The sequence below is a fragment of the Lemur catta genome, chromosome X (genome assembly GCF_020740605.2).
Source record: "Lemur catta isolate mLemCat1 chromosome X, mLemCat1.pri, whole genome shotgun sequence".
Classification (NCBI taxonomy): domain Eukaryota; kingdom Metazoa; phylum Chordata; class Mammalia; order Primates; family Lemuridae; genus Lemur; species Lemur catta.
Genome location: NC_059155.1, coordinates 64,549,452 through 64,564,767, shown reverse-complemented (window position 1 = coordinate 64,564,767; position 15,316 = coordinate 64,549,452). Strand labels below are relative to the sequence as shown.

The following is a 15,316-nucleotide window of genomic DNA, read 5'->3' as shown; positions in this document are numbered from 1 at the left end:
CTCCCAAAATTTTATCCTGGGTGTTTGATTGTTTCTCCCATGCCTTGTGTGGCCAGAAAATGTGTCACACTAATAAAGGTTGAAATTAGTTTTCAGCCCTTAAATTAAATTGAGTACTATTGTGACAAGTTAATTAGACATCCGTAAAATTGCTAAATATATGTCATTGAAAATGCCTATGTTCCATATTTTGTTAAACATCAATTATGATCATAAGAAATCTGCATCTAATAAAATGGATACTACTGACACATGTTAATTATTCTGGAAAATAATTGAGCTCTTTAAAAGTTTCAATATGCTATTAAGCATGCATGGCCTCGGAAAGCTAGAGCTATTTTGAGCTTATCCACATGAATCTAACAATATAAAATGAAGTAAAAATTTCCTTGAAGTTATTTTAGTAAGACAAAAGACAAATGCAAATTACTATAGTGAAGGGTCCATAAAATAAACTTGGTTTGAACTCCATATGTTCAGGTAGGAATGTTCCAGAGTCTCAGCAGCTTCAGTCTATGTTGGAGTAGCCACAGCAAAACAATATAGAACAATGAAGAGCTGTTTATTTGTCTGTGAGATGATGGTGCATCAATTCTGAGCAATGCAACATCAGAAAAAGTTTTGAAATGTGTGCCTCTGATTTATATGCTTTTCAATCCTTGGCAGTGGTTCTTGATTTATGCTAATGTAGTGGCAAATGTTAATTCAAGACATCAAATTGTTTATCGTAAAGAAGTGCTATTGCCTCCCATAAATGCTTCTCCATCTGGGAACTCAGATTCTTGAGAAAGTGACCAGAGAATTAAGAAGATATAATAGAGGCCAGCATTCCAGCCATCTGTAGTGAGAGTGGCTGCAAATTACAGACTGTATGGGGGTTGGATATCTGTTTCATCTCTTGCACTCTTTCCCTGGATGTCTCTCACTGAGGCGGTGCTTTTCAAAGTGTGATACTGAACCTTGCACCAGAATCACCTGGAATTCTTATTAAAAACACAGACTCCCAGCTGTGAGTGCTATGGCATATACCTATAGCCCCAGCTACTTGGGAGGCTGAGGTGGGTGGATCTCTTGAGCCCAGGAGTTCTGGGCTGTAGTGCACTTTGCCAGTTGAGTGTCCACACTAAGTTTGGCATCAATATGGTGACCTCCTGAGAGGGGGGGACTACCAGGTTGCCTAAGGAGGGGTGAACCAAAATGGAGCAGGTTAAAACTCCTTTGTTGATTAGTAGCAGGATCGTGCCTATGAATAGTCACTACATTCCAGCCTGGGCAACATAGCAAGACCCCAGCTCTTATAAAACAAACAACAACAACAACAAAAATAACACAAATTCCTGGCAAATGCTGGGTTCACTGTTAGGGAGAATTTCAGTATGATTTAAGTTATCAGCTAAATTGGGACTAGAAAATGAAATATTTTTAAGCAAATAGCTTAAATGGTCAAAATAGATATCATGGAAAATATCATTGTGCTTTCTTTAATTATTTTAATATTTTTATTTAGAAATGGAGACAGGTGGTGGGAAATTCATAATCCTTTAAGATACTGACCATTCTACTCCCAGTGACTATTTTCATCTCCCTACTGAAACAGAAGGCCTTCCCTGCTTGAAGGGTCTGAACAACTAAGTCCCAGCCCACTTCCCCCTGAGGTTGACCTTGCTCACTAGCACCTCTAGCTTCTAGGGGGAGTACACTCGTGAAATCACAGGACTATTGCCAAGTGTCCCGGAAGGACCACTGACATGATGTGAAGACTCCTGTTCCTGGGTCCTACCCAATAGCTCAGAAGTCAGGGTTGAAAATACAAGCTTGGGCTTACTGCTTAATAGTTTTCTAATGTGGTTGTACCAATTTATTCTCCAGGAACAGATTTTGATAGTGCCATTTGACATGTTCTATAGCCTCCCCTAGAATTCAATTCACATTAGCTTACTCTCACATAGATATCACACTGTTTATACAGATTATTACCAAACAGAGCATATAGTTCTGGGCATTTATTGTTGTCTATATGACTTGTCTTTTTAATTTCTAATCACCAATAAGTCTCAATCTAAGATTGGGTGTTCCTGGGGAGTAATGACTTTCTGGGGTTGATGGTTTGAGGGTAGTCTGAGAGCCACCAGCTCTGCCTCAGCATCTCTCTCAACCCATGCATGTGACTTGATTATTATTGCCCCTGACACATTAGAGTGTCATTAACATAAAAGTCATCTCCTTAAACACATTGAACTGAACTCAATTAACAGAATTGATTACCAGCCTAGCTGTAGGGATTTTGAAGCTTTGGGGAAACTGACAAACATCTTGCCCTTTTAGATCCTCCAATTACATTCACAAGACACAGTCAATAAGCATTTTGCAGGCTCTAAATTTATCGTCTTTAATGATGACAAAAATCTCTGGGTGGATGAACTGACTGTTAATAAAAGACTAAGTGCGGAAATGATTTTCAGTAGTGGTATTGACAAACAGAACTGAGTCTTTGAAGGATAAATTTGATCATGAATTAATGGAATCTACCTTGGACGTTAATTTGGACAAGCCCTAATAAATAGATCCTTGATTTAATGCATCTCATTTTCTAAAGCTAAAATATGTATCCATCTGGGTTCTGTATAAACCCCATGGTCCTTTCAACTGTAACCCTCAAAATGAATAATACTCTGATTCATTAATAACATGAGCATTCAATTTAATATTTAAAAACCCTATTAACCTTGTTTTCTAATATATCCCATTTTGTCTCCTATAATGTAGAGAGAGAATTTCAGGATTTTTGTTTTCTCAACTCATAGCATGCTGGATCCTAAGCAAGTGACAGATTTTAGTGTTTGAGCTTTCTGGTAAGGATGTGCTCTTGCTTACGTAAAGGGTATATGGCTGATATTGGACAGCAGTCTGACATGGCTTATAGTTTTCCTCTCGAACATCATTTTTCCTTGCTACTGCTTTCTCTCCCAACACACCCCTGGCTCAATACCCAACAAGCAGCACTTACACTTGTACCAAACACCAGTTTCTTTCATGCCTCTATGGCTATGCTTGTGTTACTTTGGATTGGAAAGCCTTCCCTTCCTTATGCACGTGGTAGTTACCACCTCACTTCCTGAGATTCACCTCAAGGGCACAAACTCTGTGATGTCTTTCCTGGACCCCCCATTCACTGCCCTTGGGTTGGATTGATGACCCCTATGGATTGCACCCCCACAGTATGGGGGCATCCTTCTATCACTCGCTCCTCTACCAATCTTTTGTCCTCAGATGTTTATATCTCTGGCTACCTTACTGGATTGGAATTTTTTTGAGGGCAGGGAATGTATATAATCTGTCACTGTGTTCATAAAACCAAGGAACAGTAAATTGATACTTATTAATACTTTCTTGAATAAAGGAATGAATGCATGAATAAAACAGTGGCCTGGAAGTATTCTTACAAGGCCTTTACCCATATGTTCCCTCTGCCTGGGATATTTTTCCCATGGATATTCTCCCAGCCCAATCCCTCACTACATTCAGATCTCCATTCAAGCATCTCAGAGATGCCTCCACTTTCATCTTGTTAAAACAAACACTCCCCTTCACTGTCTATACTGCTGTATTTTTCTTTATAAAAATTATCAGCCCATGTTAATATGTAGTATAGTTTGTGTTCATTTGATTTTTTTATTGTCTCAGTCCTTCCAATAGAATATGGGTTGGCAAATTTTTTTTTAAAGGGCCAGATAGTAAGTATTTTAGGCTTCAGAGGCCACAAGGTCTCTGTCACAACTACTGAACTCTATCATTATAGTGTAAAAGCAGCTACAATACATTAATGTGTTCCAATAAAACTTCATTTACAAAGGCAGGTGAGGTCAGATTTGACCTGTGGGCTATAGTTTGCTGACCCCTGCTCTAGAATATAAGCTTGGAGGTCTGAATCACAGCCATATCTCAAGAACCAGGCACACAGAAAGCTTTTATTAAATGGTTGTTGAATAAATGGTAGATAAATTTGATACTTCATAAATAACAAAAGAGACTAATTTTGATTGAACTTGAAAAGTCAATTTCTGCCAACCTGAAAGAAAATGGTAGACAAAATCTTCACATGAGCATATCAACTCTTCTAAAACATGAAGGCATTTGCCAAGGTCCCATCTAGCTGTCAAATTCAGTGATGCTCTCTGTTATACATTTTACTATAGGTCTGTTAAGTTTGCTACATGAGTAATGTTGGCCAAAGATAAAAGTTGACTGTGAAAACTTTGACAGAGAGACAAACAAAAAGATTGCCTCAGTTGAGATAAAAAGAGATCTCATTTCATTCTATTAGGCAAATAGAAATGGATTCTATAATGGTCAATGTATCAGTCTAACATTCTCATTGTATGTCAAGATCCATATGTAGAAAATCCAGGAAGGAATGCTTATTTAATAGATATGTATTTTGGGGTTTGGTTTTGGTTTTTCTTGAGGACTGTTGGTATAGATACAAATATGGTTGATATATTATAAATAAATATTAGTTGAATAATTGATCTCAGTGCTGCTCTCAATGAAAAAATATTTATTACTCTTGGATGAGAATCAGAAAAGAAGCTAGAATGACATTTTTCACTAGAAGCCAGGACGAGGAGATTCCCTATCAGTGCCATTCAAGAGGCAGTGATTTTATGATACCTCGTAGGTTGCTCCATAGAAGAGAGAGGCACGGTGTGTGACTGAGAGCCCTGGCAAGAAACAGATGTCTGTGGGCACAGATAAGAAAACCAGCAAGTCACACTGAGGCACCAGGGACTAGCAGCAGCTGTGACCCCTTAGCACAGCTAGGCCTTAAAAGGCAAAGAAAGAGAACAGTGTGGGGCAACTACACCAAAGCAAGGAGATGACAGGAAAAATAAATAACCCATCTCTCTCTTGTCACCCTCATTCTCTCCTGCCAGTACCTCCCATTGTGTGAACCCAACAGAAAGCCAGAGGGCAACAAGCCCACCTGATGTCGTTCATAAAGGTGAAGCTCCCAGGGCACCAGGCAGTGGATCTGGGACAAGGGTGGGGCTGGGCATAGGAAGTGAGGTTCAGTTCACATGCACAAGTCTTAGAATGGGAGAAACTCACACAAATGAAACTCCAAATAGAAAAGATGTTTAAAGTTGAGTAGTAATATAGTTTTATGTCTAAGGAAACTGAATTCTCTAGGTAAGGCCTAGGAATATTTTTAATATTAATGCAGAAAAGATTAAGAGATCACAAGTTCTTAATTAAAACAGAACTCTTAGCTCAAACCTTGGATTCTGTGATTTCCTTACCAGCCCTTTTAACTTCCATCCGAAGTTTTCAGTCATCAAAGTAAGTCCTTACCATGTAATCACTTTTTAAAAAACCTTTGTGTAATGATTATAAAATTATGAACTTTATAAAGTGTGGCCAATGAATTCTCTAAAAACATCTCTTTTATAAAAATCAATTCCTCTTTTTGCCTTGTGTCTTAGACCCGGATTTCTGTAACACATACTCTTATAGTTTTTATTTACCAAAACCATGGGATTGTTCTCACTTTCCAAGTATAAAGTTATAATATAAATTTTCAAAGAATACATGTAGACTGGGGGGACATATAATGGCCCCTTGGGATGGGGAAGGGACAATCCTGTGTCTTCAACCCTCCTCCCTAACCACTGCCCTAAAATATGGATAAATCCAATTTAATGGAGACAAACTCTCAGAATTAAAAGTGATGTCTTTAACTTGTTTGAGAAAGGCTTTGCTCATTGTGATCAAGTCTTTTGTTCAAAGAGGTATTTTCCTGCAGGTACAAAAAAAAAATAAGGGTAATCAATCAAGAAGGAAAAGTCTGCCCAGCCATGTAGTAATTATGGTGCTCTGTAAGCAACGAATGCCAGCTCCTTAGAAAGGTTTAGGGTGGTTAGACTTCCAACCCTCAAAGGGTTCAATCTGTCAGAGCCCAAAGCAAGACATGTGTAAGAAGCATCAATCAGTCTGTGTCTCAGTCACTCATAACTGCTAACCTGGGACTACTCTGTTTCATCCCACTTGCTGGGATAGGATTAGACAAGCAGGATGGAAATGCACCATTTCCCATCAGTACTCTATCTTCATTTTTAGGTCTCTAAAAATGCCACTGAATATTTCTGAATGTGAGAGCTGGACTTTTTGAGAGCTGTGGTGAGCTTTGTAGTGTCAATGCCTCTGTCCATCACGTTTAAATATTTAAAACACCCTTTGGGCTCACACCAGAAGTCAGGAACCCTCTGGATTATACAGAACAGAAATCTCCATACTTTTTTTGCTTTTGTACTCCTATTAGTAAAAAAGTTTTGAACATGTACTACCCTAAATACATACTAATTTATTCATAATTTATATATATGTGCAACTGTAAGTAATATATTATGGAGAGTATAAAGCATATATTAAAAAGGTATTAAAATGAGATGTTAAAATAAGATGAAATTAAGATAAAATATATATTAATTATTTGTAAATATTAAATGTCACTGCTTCATTAAAAATTATTTAATATTTTAAATGACAATAAAGTAAGGATGCTTATTTATTTTTGAACATCTTTGTTTATCACTTCATTGAATCAAAATTTGAAGCTCTGGTTGCAAGTTCAGCTTAACTTCTTCACTTGGTTTTAATCATTGTCATTGGAGGAAAAAAAACTTGCAAAAACAAATGAAAAGGCAAATTGGACCAAAGTGTGGCACCAATTTGCTTACTAGATCATTTAATACCATTTTTCGATCCCATCTTTGCAATGCATTTTGTTGAAATTCATCTGGGAAGTTTCCATCTTCTTTGATGTCTGTCAACTGTTACAAACCAAATGGAAGATGTTGCATTTTCCTATATTTAACAAATGAGTTCACCATCCACTGAAATGCTTCATTTGGAAGATTTCTAAACAGGTTAGACAAATTCATTTCCAAGTTTTCAAAGACTGCATTTTTTATCTATATATTTGCATAATTTTCAATAAAACAAGCACATCACTGTTTTGTCCAAACATCTGTTTCTGTACATTCTAACCACAATCCAAGTTTCTTTGAAAAAATAAGTTACTTTCACACTCATTATTATACCTCCTTTCCCCTGAAAAGGGAACTCTTTTAGTTTATTGTCACCAGGTAGTCAACAACCCCTGTGTAGGACAAAAGATTTTCATATACACTCTACTTTATTTTAATGGTTTTTTTTTTTCAAAAACAAATACATTGTTGACATGCTAAAGTCCTTCAGTTTCTTTGCTACCATAGCTTGCATTGAATTCTTTTAAGGGGATAGGCATCTCTACATTCGCCCTGGAAGCCTTGTTTTGTTTTAGGCAGAGCTGCTACTCCGATGTTGTACACTTTACTATATTTGTGCCAGAATCATAACATTCTAAGAATCGTCATTTTATAATGGGTTCTGGTATCTTATAGGGCTAGACAACCAGAGTGTTTTTCTTGTTTAGAGTGTTCTTTTAAAGTATTATATAAAATTTAGAATTCTCTTTGTTGAATTCTTTTAAAAAGGCTATTGAGATAGCTTTATTGGATGGCATTAAATCCATAAATTAATTTGGGGAGAACTGGAATTTTCATGTTTAGTCTACCCATTAAAGAGAAGCCTCATTTATTGTGAGGCCTCCTGAAATTCTCCAACAAGATTCTTTTAAACATTTTGTGATTTTTAAGTTGAATCATTCTGGATTCTCTTGGCTTTTCACGTACAATGTAAGTTTCCAAGCTTGACTAAACAGTTCTAAATCTTTAAATGTTCCTGACGTGTTATGGGAATTGACTGACAGTGGCCTGTGGAATTGATCAGTGAAGGTTAAATTCTTCTGAACTCACAATATGCATATTTATGAAGGCAAAAAGCATTCGACTCACTATGTTATGTGAGCTGAAAACACATTATATGCAGTTATGTATGTTCATATAAAATTTAACTCATTTCTAGTGGAGGGATTTGGTTTGGTTCTTTTGATCCCAAAGGACAGAGGCTTGCCTGGACTTGCTCAAAAAATGGGAGTTGAGTTTAAAAATATGCATGTCATAAGAGAGGTGGAATCCCTTGGACATATGAGAATGAAAATGTAGAGGGGCTGAGCATGGGAAGCAGCAGCAGGAGGTAGCTCCAGACCCAGGGAAGGCTTAGCATCCTCATTGGCAGGGGTTCCTGGGTCTCCTATCGTGACATCACTCCACAGAATGGTCTCTCTCCAAGTTGAGTAACTTCTTTTTCAATTCCCCTCTTCTTTCCCTCAAAGGTTCTGTTTCTGTTTTCTTATGTAGCACACATAAATCTTATCCCCAAACTCGTGTGTGAGTAATGTCATATTACATTCCTGCTGGTTGGCAAGTCAAATGTAATCATGTTGAATATTCAAAAATCCTGGGAATCTTACACAGAGCAGAAATTCAAGCAGGCCTTTATGGTCTCCTCCTCATTACCTGCTCCTAAGATACCCTGATCTCGGTGAGTCTGTATGGTCCCCTGAAATCCACAGACTGCCATTTCTTTAGGCTCAGCCTATAGGTCTTGATGCCTTGCCAGACATACCAGCAAGCTGTTTCTCCTGAAGTTTCTGCCACTTCATAGGGGTCTTCTACTTTGGCTTCCTCAGCCAAGTTGCTCAGACTTTCAGGAAACAAAAGTCAGGAAAGAGTTATATGCAGTCAACTTTCGCTTTGAGCCCTGGTAAATGCACCTCCCTAAGGCAAGGGTCTGCAAAAGACCTGTCTACCTTATTAGACCTGGGAGAGGAAAAAACTCAAAATGAGAACAAAGCAAAAACATTTTTTCAACATATTACTTTGCCACATACATTATCATAGTTTTAACTCCCTAGAAACCTATCATGGGGTCTAATGTACCTCATGAATTCTCTCAGTGGTAACATATCAACTTTAACAATCCATACTTCACTTTCTTTTTTCCCTTCCAACTTAAATTCTTGTTCTGGGAAACTCTGGTTTGCCTAGATTAGCACTTTTGGTCAAATCTGTTTATGTTAGGCCACCTTACAGGCTACAATAGGGCTTTGAATTGTTGCCTCTTGTGTTGGGAGCTCCCACTACCCAAGTCCAGCCAGGGATGTGGGAAGGTCATGAAGAATAGACCACCGGGTTCCTGTGGCTGTCATGTCAACAAGGATAATGAGGAGAGAAGTTTCCTTTAGAAGTGTCTGTGCTGTTTGTCCAATGTAACGTATTTAGTCATGAATGCTGTAGTGAATAAGGTTAGTGGGGAAAATCTTTTTGGGGTATGGAACTTTAAGGCATTTAAATACCATTGAAAGTGCTATTTACAAATCGGATGCATGAGCTTTTGGTGCATAACAAATATTCCCCCCCCCAATTCACTGTCATAAAACCATCATTATGTATTTTCCCTCATTCAGCTGGCTGATCTAGCCTGGGGGGCTGGGCACCTCTGCTGTGCTTGGCTTTTCAGTGAGTTGCAGGCTCTGATCTGGCCCACACGTGTCCCTTCTGGAGACCAGGCCAAAGGAGCAGCAGCCACCTTGAGAAGGTCTTCTCATGGAGATGACAAGCAGCAAGAATACATGCCCAAACACACAAGTGTTTTTCACTTGTCACATCTGGGCTCAGTCGTGGGACATTCTTTGGGCAATGGAATGTTAGCAGAGCTGAGGGGTGGAAAAGTATGCACTGTGTATAGTGGGAAGGTACTGGAAAGGAATGTGGCATCTGGTAGCAAGTCACATCCTAGGGAGCAAATGAAGACTAAGTCAATCTACCACACAGACCAGTGCTACCAAGATAAGAACATATATATTGATGCTTTATGCTCTTATATAATCACAGCTGGCCATCCCTGAAAGGTAACACCAATAGTGACCTTCTCAAGCATAACTTGGGCACATATGTTTATTTATACTCCATAAGTATTTATACTTATTTTTGTTCCAGCCTTAACTACACAGGTGGCCCACCTGCCATTATCTTCCCAGATTCTTTAACTTCCACACCAAATATACCAGCTTCTAAATTTGGTTCTTCATTGCAGAATCTTTCCACTCAGCACATATTCCAAAAAGGACCTTGCTGGCTCTAATGAGTGCATCAAAAACTGGAATGACTTTAGGTTTTCATACAGGGCACTTTCTACTGGTCAAAGCAATTCTTTGTGTTACATTGGATATATCAGTCTTTTATTTCTGCTGAGGAAGAAAGGCTCCAAGAGTTCAAGGAAAGCCCTTTCCTTTTGTTATGGGGAGTTAGGCAGCAGGGTTACCATCATTCCTTTTGAAATGAAATCTGTTAGAAACAGGAAGATTGCTCCCTTTATCTTGATGTACACATTTTCCATCTCAATTAATATACTCTATAGTTTCAGGTCATAGATTCCTGGCCTATCTGTGTGTTTGTGGGAGAAGGTTGAGGGCAGGGGATGGAGGTGTGTATAGCTGATCAGTTGTATTCTTCTAGTCTCAGCATCAGAATTCACTGAAGCATGTTCATCAGGTAAAAAGATGTTGCTTTTTCAGCTTATTATAAAAGGAGGCATGCATCTTTATAAAAAGTATTGCAAGTACAGGGCCCCAAACCCCTTGCCTTAATACAGAAAACCAAATGATGTTTCATGGGGGCACATTCTCGTATGGATCCATTCTTACTGGAAAAGAAACAGGGGTTGATTATTTTTAGACAATTTTTTCTGAAAACACAACCTGTTTAGCAAGAAGATGATAATGACATTGGAAGATTATCCTCAACGTACAAGCAAAGCAAAAATAATGAAAAAATCATTAACACAGATGAAAATGCTAGAACAAGCAGTGGACACAAAACACACATTGGTTGTGTTTCAAACCTTATTTTGGTGGGGAAACAACAATGAAGTGATACGGACCAGTGTAAGACTCTCTGTTGACACAGAGGGTAGCAGCGTCTGAGGTAAAAGGGCCTGTGCCTGTCTCATTCCTACTTACGGAACATAATTAGTGCTTCTCAGTTTCCTCAAGACTCGAGTTTTCTCCCCAGCCCTGTACTCAAAGGTCGCTTAATGGTCTAGAAACACGGCTGAGGAAAACTTGTTAACAGTGGTTCAGTCACTAGAGCACCTGGATTTCATTCTATCCTCTTTTATTCTTTTGTGTTCTGGTACAGTATTGCCTTGTGTATTATCAGTGTATATTTACATTTACTGTGCCATTGAATTTGATAGGGTTTTTCAAATTGAAGGCCTCAGAGCTTACCTAGGATTTGTGAGGCATTTCACCAAGAAAGTTGGGCTGCAGGTTTTTGAAACATTATTGAGTTTATTTTCATATTTTAATATAGAATGAGTTCATAACGTCTGAAATCTATTCCTTTCTATTCATTGATCTCCAGAGATGAAAATAACAGCTAATACTTTTTGAGTGCTTTCTACGTGTCAAACATTTTGCTAAGTGCTTCGCGTTTAATCATTCAATTTTCACAACTATCTTATGAAGTTGTTACTATCATTATCATCATTTTACAGATAAGAAACTGAAGCACAGGGTGATGATGAAGTAATGTGTGCAAGTCACATCACTAGGAAGTGGAGGGGTGGGATGCCCAGGACTCAAATACAGACAATCTGGCTCCAAAGTCTCATACTAGACAACCACATCACTTCTCATGTTCACTCTATACCTGTGAACCCACGCAGTTCAGATCTGTGTTGGTCAAGGGTCAACTGTATTGTACAGCATGTTAGCAGGTGATTAGTGCTATGGGGAAAAAAAGAAGTAGAAGAGAGTAAAGGGAATAGGGGCATGGGGGAGCGGGGTTGCAATTTTAAAATGTATGGTCAGGATAGTCCTCTTTAAGGTGGTCATATGTGAGCAAAGCCTTGAAAGAGGCGAGGGTGAGCCATGCAGATATCTGCAGGAGAAGCATTCTGGGTTGGAGGAACAGCCAATGCAAAGGCCTAAAGCAGAAGTGGGCCAACAAGGAGGCCATGACAGAAGCATGACTATGGGTCTCCCAGATCCTTCCCACTATCTACCAACAGAGAATAGGTTTTGAAATGGAGAGATGTGATTGCCAGGCCAAGGCCTAATACATTCATTAATGCCTCGTTTCTCTTGTATGTGCTTTTTCCACAGTCACATGACACAAGCAATCCCATTTGACGACCCTCGGTTAGAGAGCTGCCAAATCATTCCTCCAGCTCCTCGGAAGGTGGAGATGAGGAGGGACCCTGTGCTGGGATTTGGCTTTGTGGCAGGGAGTGAAAAGCCAGTGGTTGTTCGCTCGGTAACGCCAGGTAAGCACCCAACCCCGGTTCTTGGTCTCCAGGGACCACCTGCCACACCCTGCCAGAATGACCACTGTTCAGTTTCATAAGGTGTCCAGGCTGTGAAGGCTGGGTGAGTTTTTCTAACTTCTGGATAGAGTGAGACCACCTGAGAGACAGAATTGGCTCCTCAGACTAGGTTTCAAACTGCCAAAGCCATTCTATCACTTGACTCAAGAAAATACTGAGCCATCATTTGTAACCTTGGAAATGACCCACTTCTTAACATATGAATGCAAACAATAAGAGGCAGGCACTGTGCTGTACTACAATAAACTCATGAAGAATTCCTTAGTGAAGAAAAGCAGGAAGTGGTGTTTAAGTTACAGTAGGATTTAGTCATCAGGGTGGTTGGATTATTTTTACAAATATGCACTCCCCTCCCTTCCCACTAGGGGAGAATACATTTCCCTGCCTCATTACTGTTGGGCTGGACAGGTGACTGACTTTGGCCAATGGCATATTAGGAAAGATGACATAAGCAAGGGTTTGAGATGTGCTTGTGCAGTTGAGCTTGTTTCCTGGGCTTCTGCCATGGCCATAAAAGAAAGTTTTCCCCAGGTGGCTGCTACCCCTTCTGCCTGAGCCCCAGAATGAACACATGTAGCAGCAAGCCTGCACCTGGGAGCTAAGTACAGCCTATCTGCAGTTTGAAACAAAACCACCCAGCTGAGCCCAGCTGAGCCTGGCCTAAATCAGCCAGTCTGCAATCACCCTGAAGAACCATAAGTATAAGAAGAAATGATCATTGAACACTGTACTGAGTTTGGGGGTAGTTTGTTATACATCAAACTCGGACTGATACAGTACTTGTCAAGTTGCTTAAATTCTACAATATGACCAGATAATTAATGTATTAGGACATACAGATGTTCCACTATCAACGCAGTTGAATAGAATACTATAGACTACAATGCAATCACCTGAAGTGGGCTGCCTTTGCCTTTCCAGAAATGTGCTTTATATTATCTATTTATTATATGTATTTATGTGCTTACTATAATGTACTTGTATTGGATTTATTTTCAGACAAAAGGAAATTCTCTTCCATGCTGTTTCTTTCCAGGATTTTGCAAATCAGTAACAGTGTTCAGTAGTAAAGTACTGCACTTAAGAGTGCAGACTCTGGCATCAGACTGCCTGAATTTGAATCTTGCCTCTGCCCCTTGTTAGACTTTGTAGCTTTCATGTTAACTCTCTTACATCAGCTTGATGTAACTTCTCTATATCCTCCGTATAATGGGGATCATAGTAGTATCTATAATACCTTACAAGACTATGGAGAGGATGGAATAAGTTAGAAGAGTGCCAGGTAGGTCCTGATCATTTCATAGATGATTACTATTATTAAACTGTAAAATATTTGGTCAGTTGAGTCTGTCAATTAAGGGAGACAAAAGTCAACTATTAACCTGGTATAGATTTTTCCCCCTGATGCCCCCATCGCCCCCTTTTTAAAAAATTTTATTAAAAAATTTTTTCTGGTATAGATTTTTAAAGTTGATTTAATTTTCCCTTTTTCAGTATTTTGACATAATATGCCCCAGAGCAAGCACCACAAATAATTAACCAGTTTAGACTTGTGCTGAGAAGAATGTGTCCTTTTCATTCCTATCGTTCTCTCACCATGCAACTTCCGACTCTGTCAGCTGAGCTTTTTATTTCATTAAATGTAGATCATATTTTAGTTCTCTGTGTGGGATTGTTGAGCTTGACACAATTGAGAATTTTATTCTCAAAATAGATTTGTTGCCTTTTATGATAAAATAATACATATGCTTTGTAAAAAATATAAACAATGTAGATAATATAGAGGAGAAAGTAAAAAATATATATATCACCTGAACTCCTACTACCAGGAGATGGCCATTATTGACATAGACGTAGAGAGAATATGTGTAGTAGACAACTCTGTGCATACACAAACACATATATATTATATATCATATAATATATCATCTATGTGTATATGCACATATTTTTTCCTAAATGGAATCATATTTGGCATGCTGTTTTATAACATTGGGATATTTTAACATCTCTATGAGATTCTCCAAAGTATGTGTCCTCCCATAAGCTGACTGGAGATTCAAGTCTTGTTTTTCATTTTCTTGTACCATCTCACTGTTCTTTCAACCTCTTTCCCTTCTTTGCCCTCAATTCTCCTTAGCTTCAAAGACACTAACACCTACTGTTAGACAATTTAGAGAAGAGTAGGAAAAAAGTGAAGGCAGAGGTCAAAGAGTACTATTTCCAGTTATTTTTATGAGTGAAAATACTGGTCAAATAAACTGTGTCTATCATAAAAATGACTCTACTGAACTCCCAAGGGATTTCAGTGGTGTGAACAGATTGTCTGTACTAGATAATCCAGTCTTCAGAGTAAAAAGCACAAGACAATTCTCTGAAATGTGGCACTGTTTCATATTTTGGAAGGGACTGTGTGTTGTTTCCTCCAGAACTCTTAATAAAGTTGCTTGATTAAACAAGAATTAATCAAATTATTTTGATCAATTCTTATTTGTTCAAAAAGCATAGGTCAAATGTAAGAATATGTTTTGTTAATCTGAGGGTGGTTTTCTTATTAGAATAGTTAAAATCCATCCTCCAAACAGTTACTTTGAAAATTTTTCTGTAGTTGACTAGCATTTGGTTTCTAACTATTTGTTTGGCTGAATTTGAGTGATTGCTTGCACATAATACAATAGTTACAGTAAGTTTCCCAAGTGATTTTTCTGAATTTCTTATGTGTGCAAATGCTGAATCTCATTTCCCATGTCTGTGAAATGAATATTTTCTATCACTAATATGGGTACATGTTAAGATTTTTCTACTCTTACTCCCCTAAAAGAAGACAAATTTATGCTACAACTTGAGTGACACAAACACCAACTATCTGGGTGGGTAGAGAACAACTGAATTATTCAGTTCCATGTTCTGGGTGTGCAGTATTCATTTAAATTACTAAATAAAGTAATAGCAATAATATTTAGGCTGGGCGTGGTGGCTCACACCT

At 38.4% G+C, this 15,316-nt stretch overlaps 1 protein-coding gene across 6 annotated transcripts in view; it reads left to right on the top strand.

Moving 5' to 3' along the window:
- The window catches only part of FRMPD4 (FERM and PDZ domain containing 4), a 773,033-nt gene that overhangs the window by 666,110 nt on the left and 91,607 nt on the right, over nt 1-15,316 (top strand). For all 6 annotated transcript variants that reach the window (XM_045538893.1, XM_045538895.1, XM_045538897.1 and 3 more), the window contains one exon: nt 12,110-12,270. In XM_045538893.1, coding sequence (XP_045394849.1) covers nt 12,110-12,270 — 161 coding nt within the window. The remainder of the gene's footprint in view (nt 1-12,109; nt 12,271-15,316) is intronic.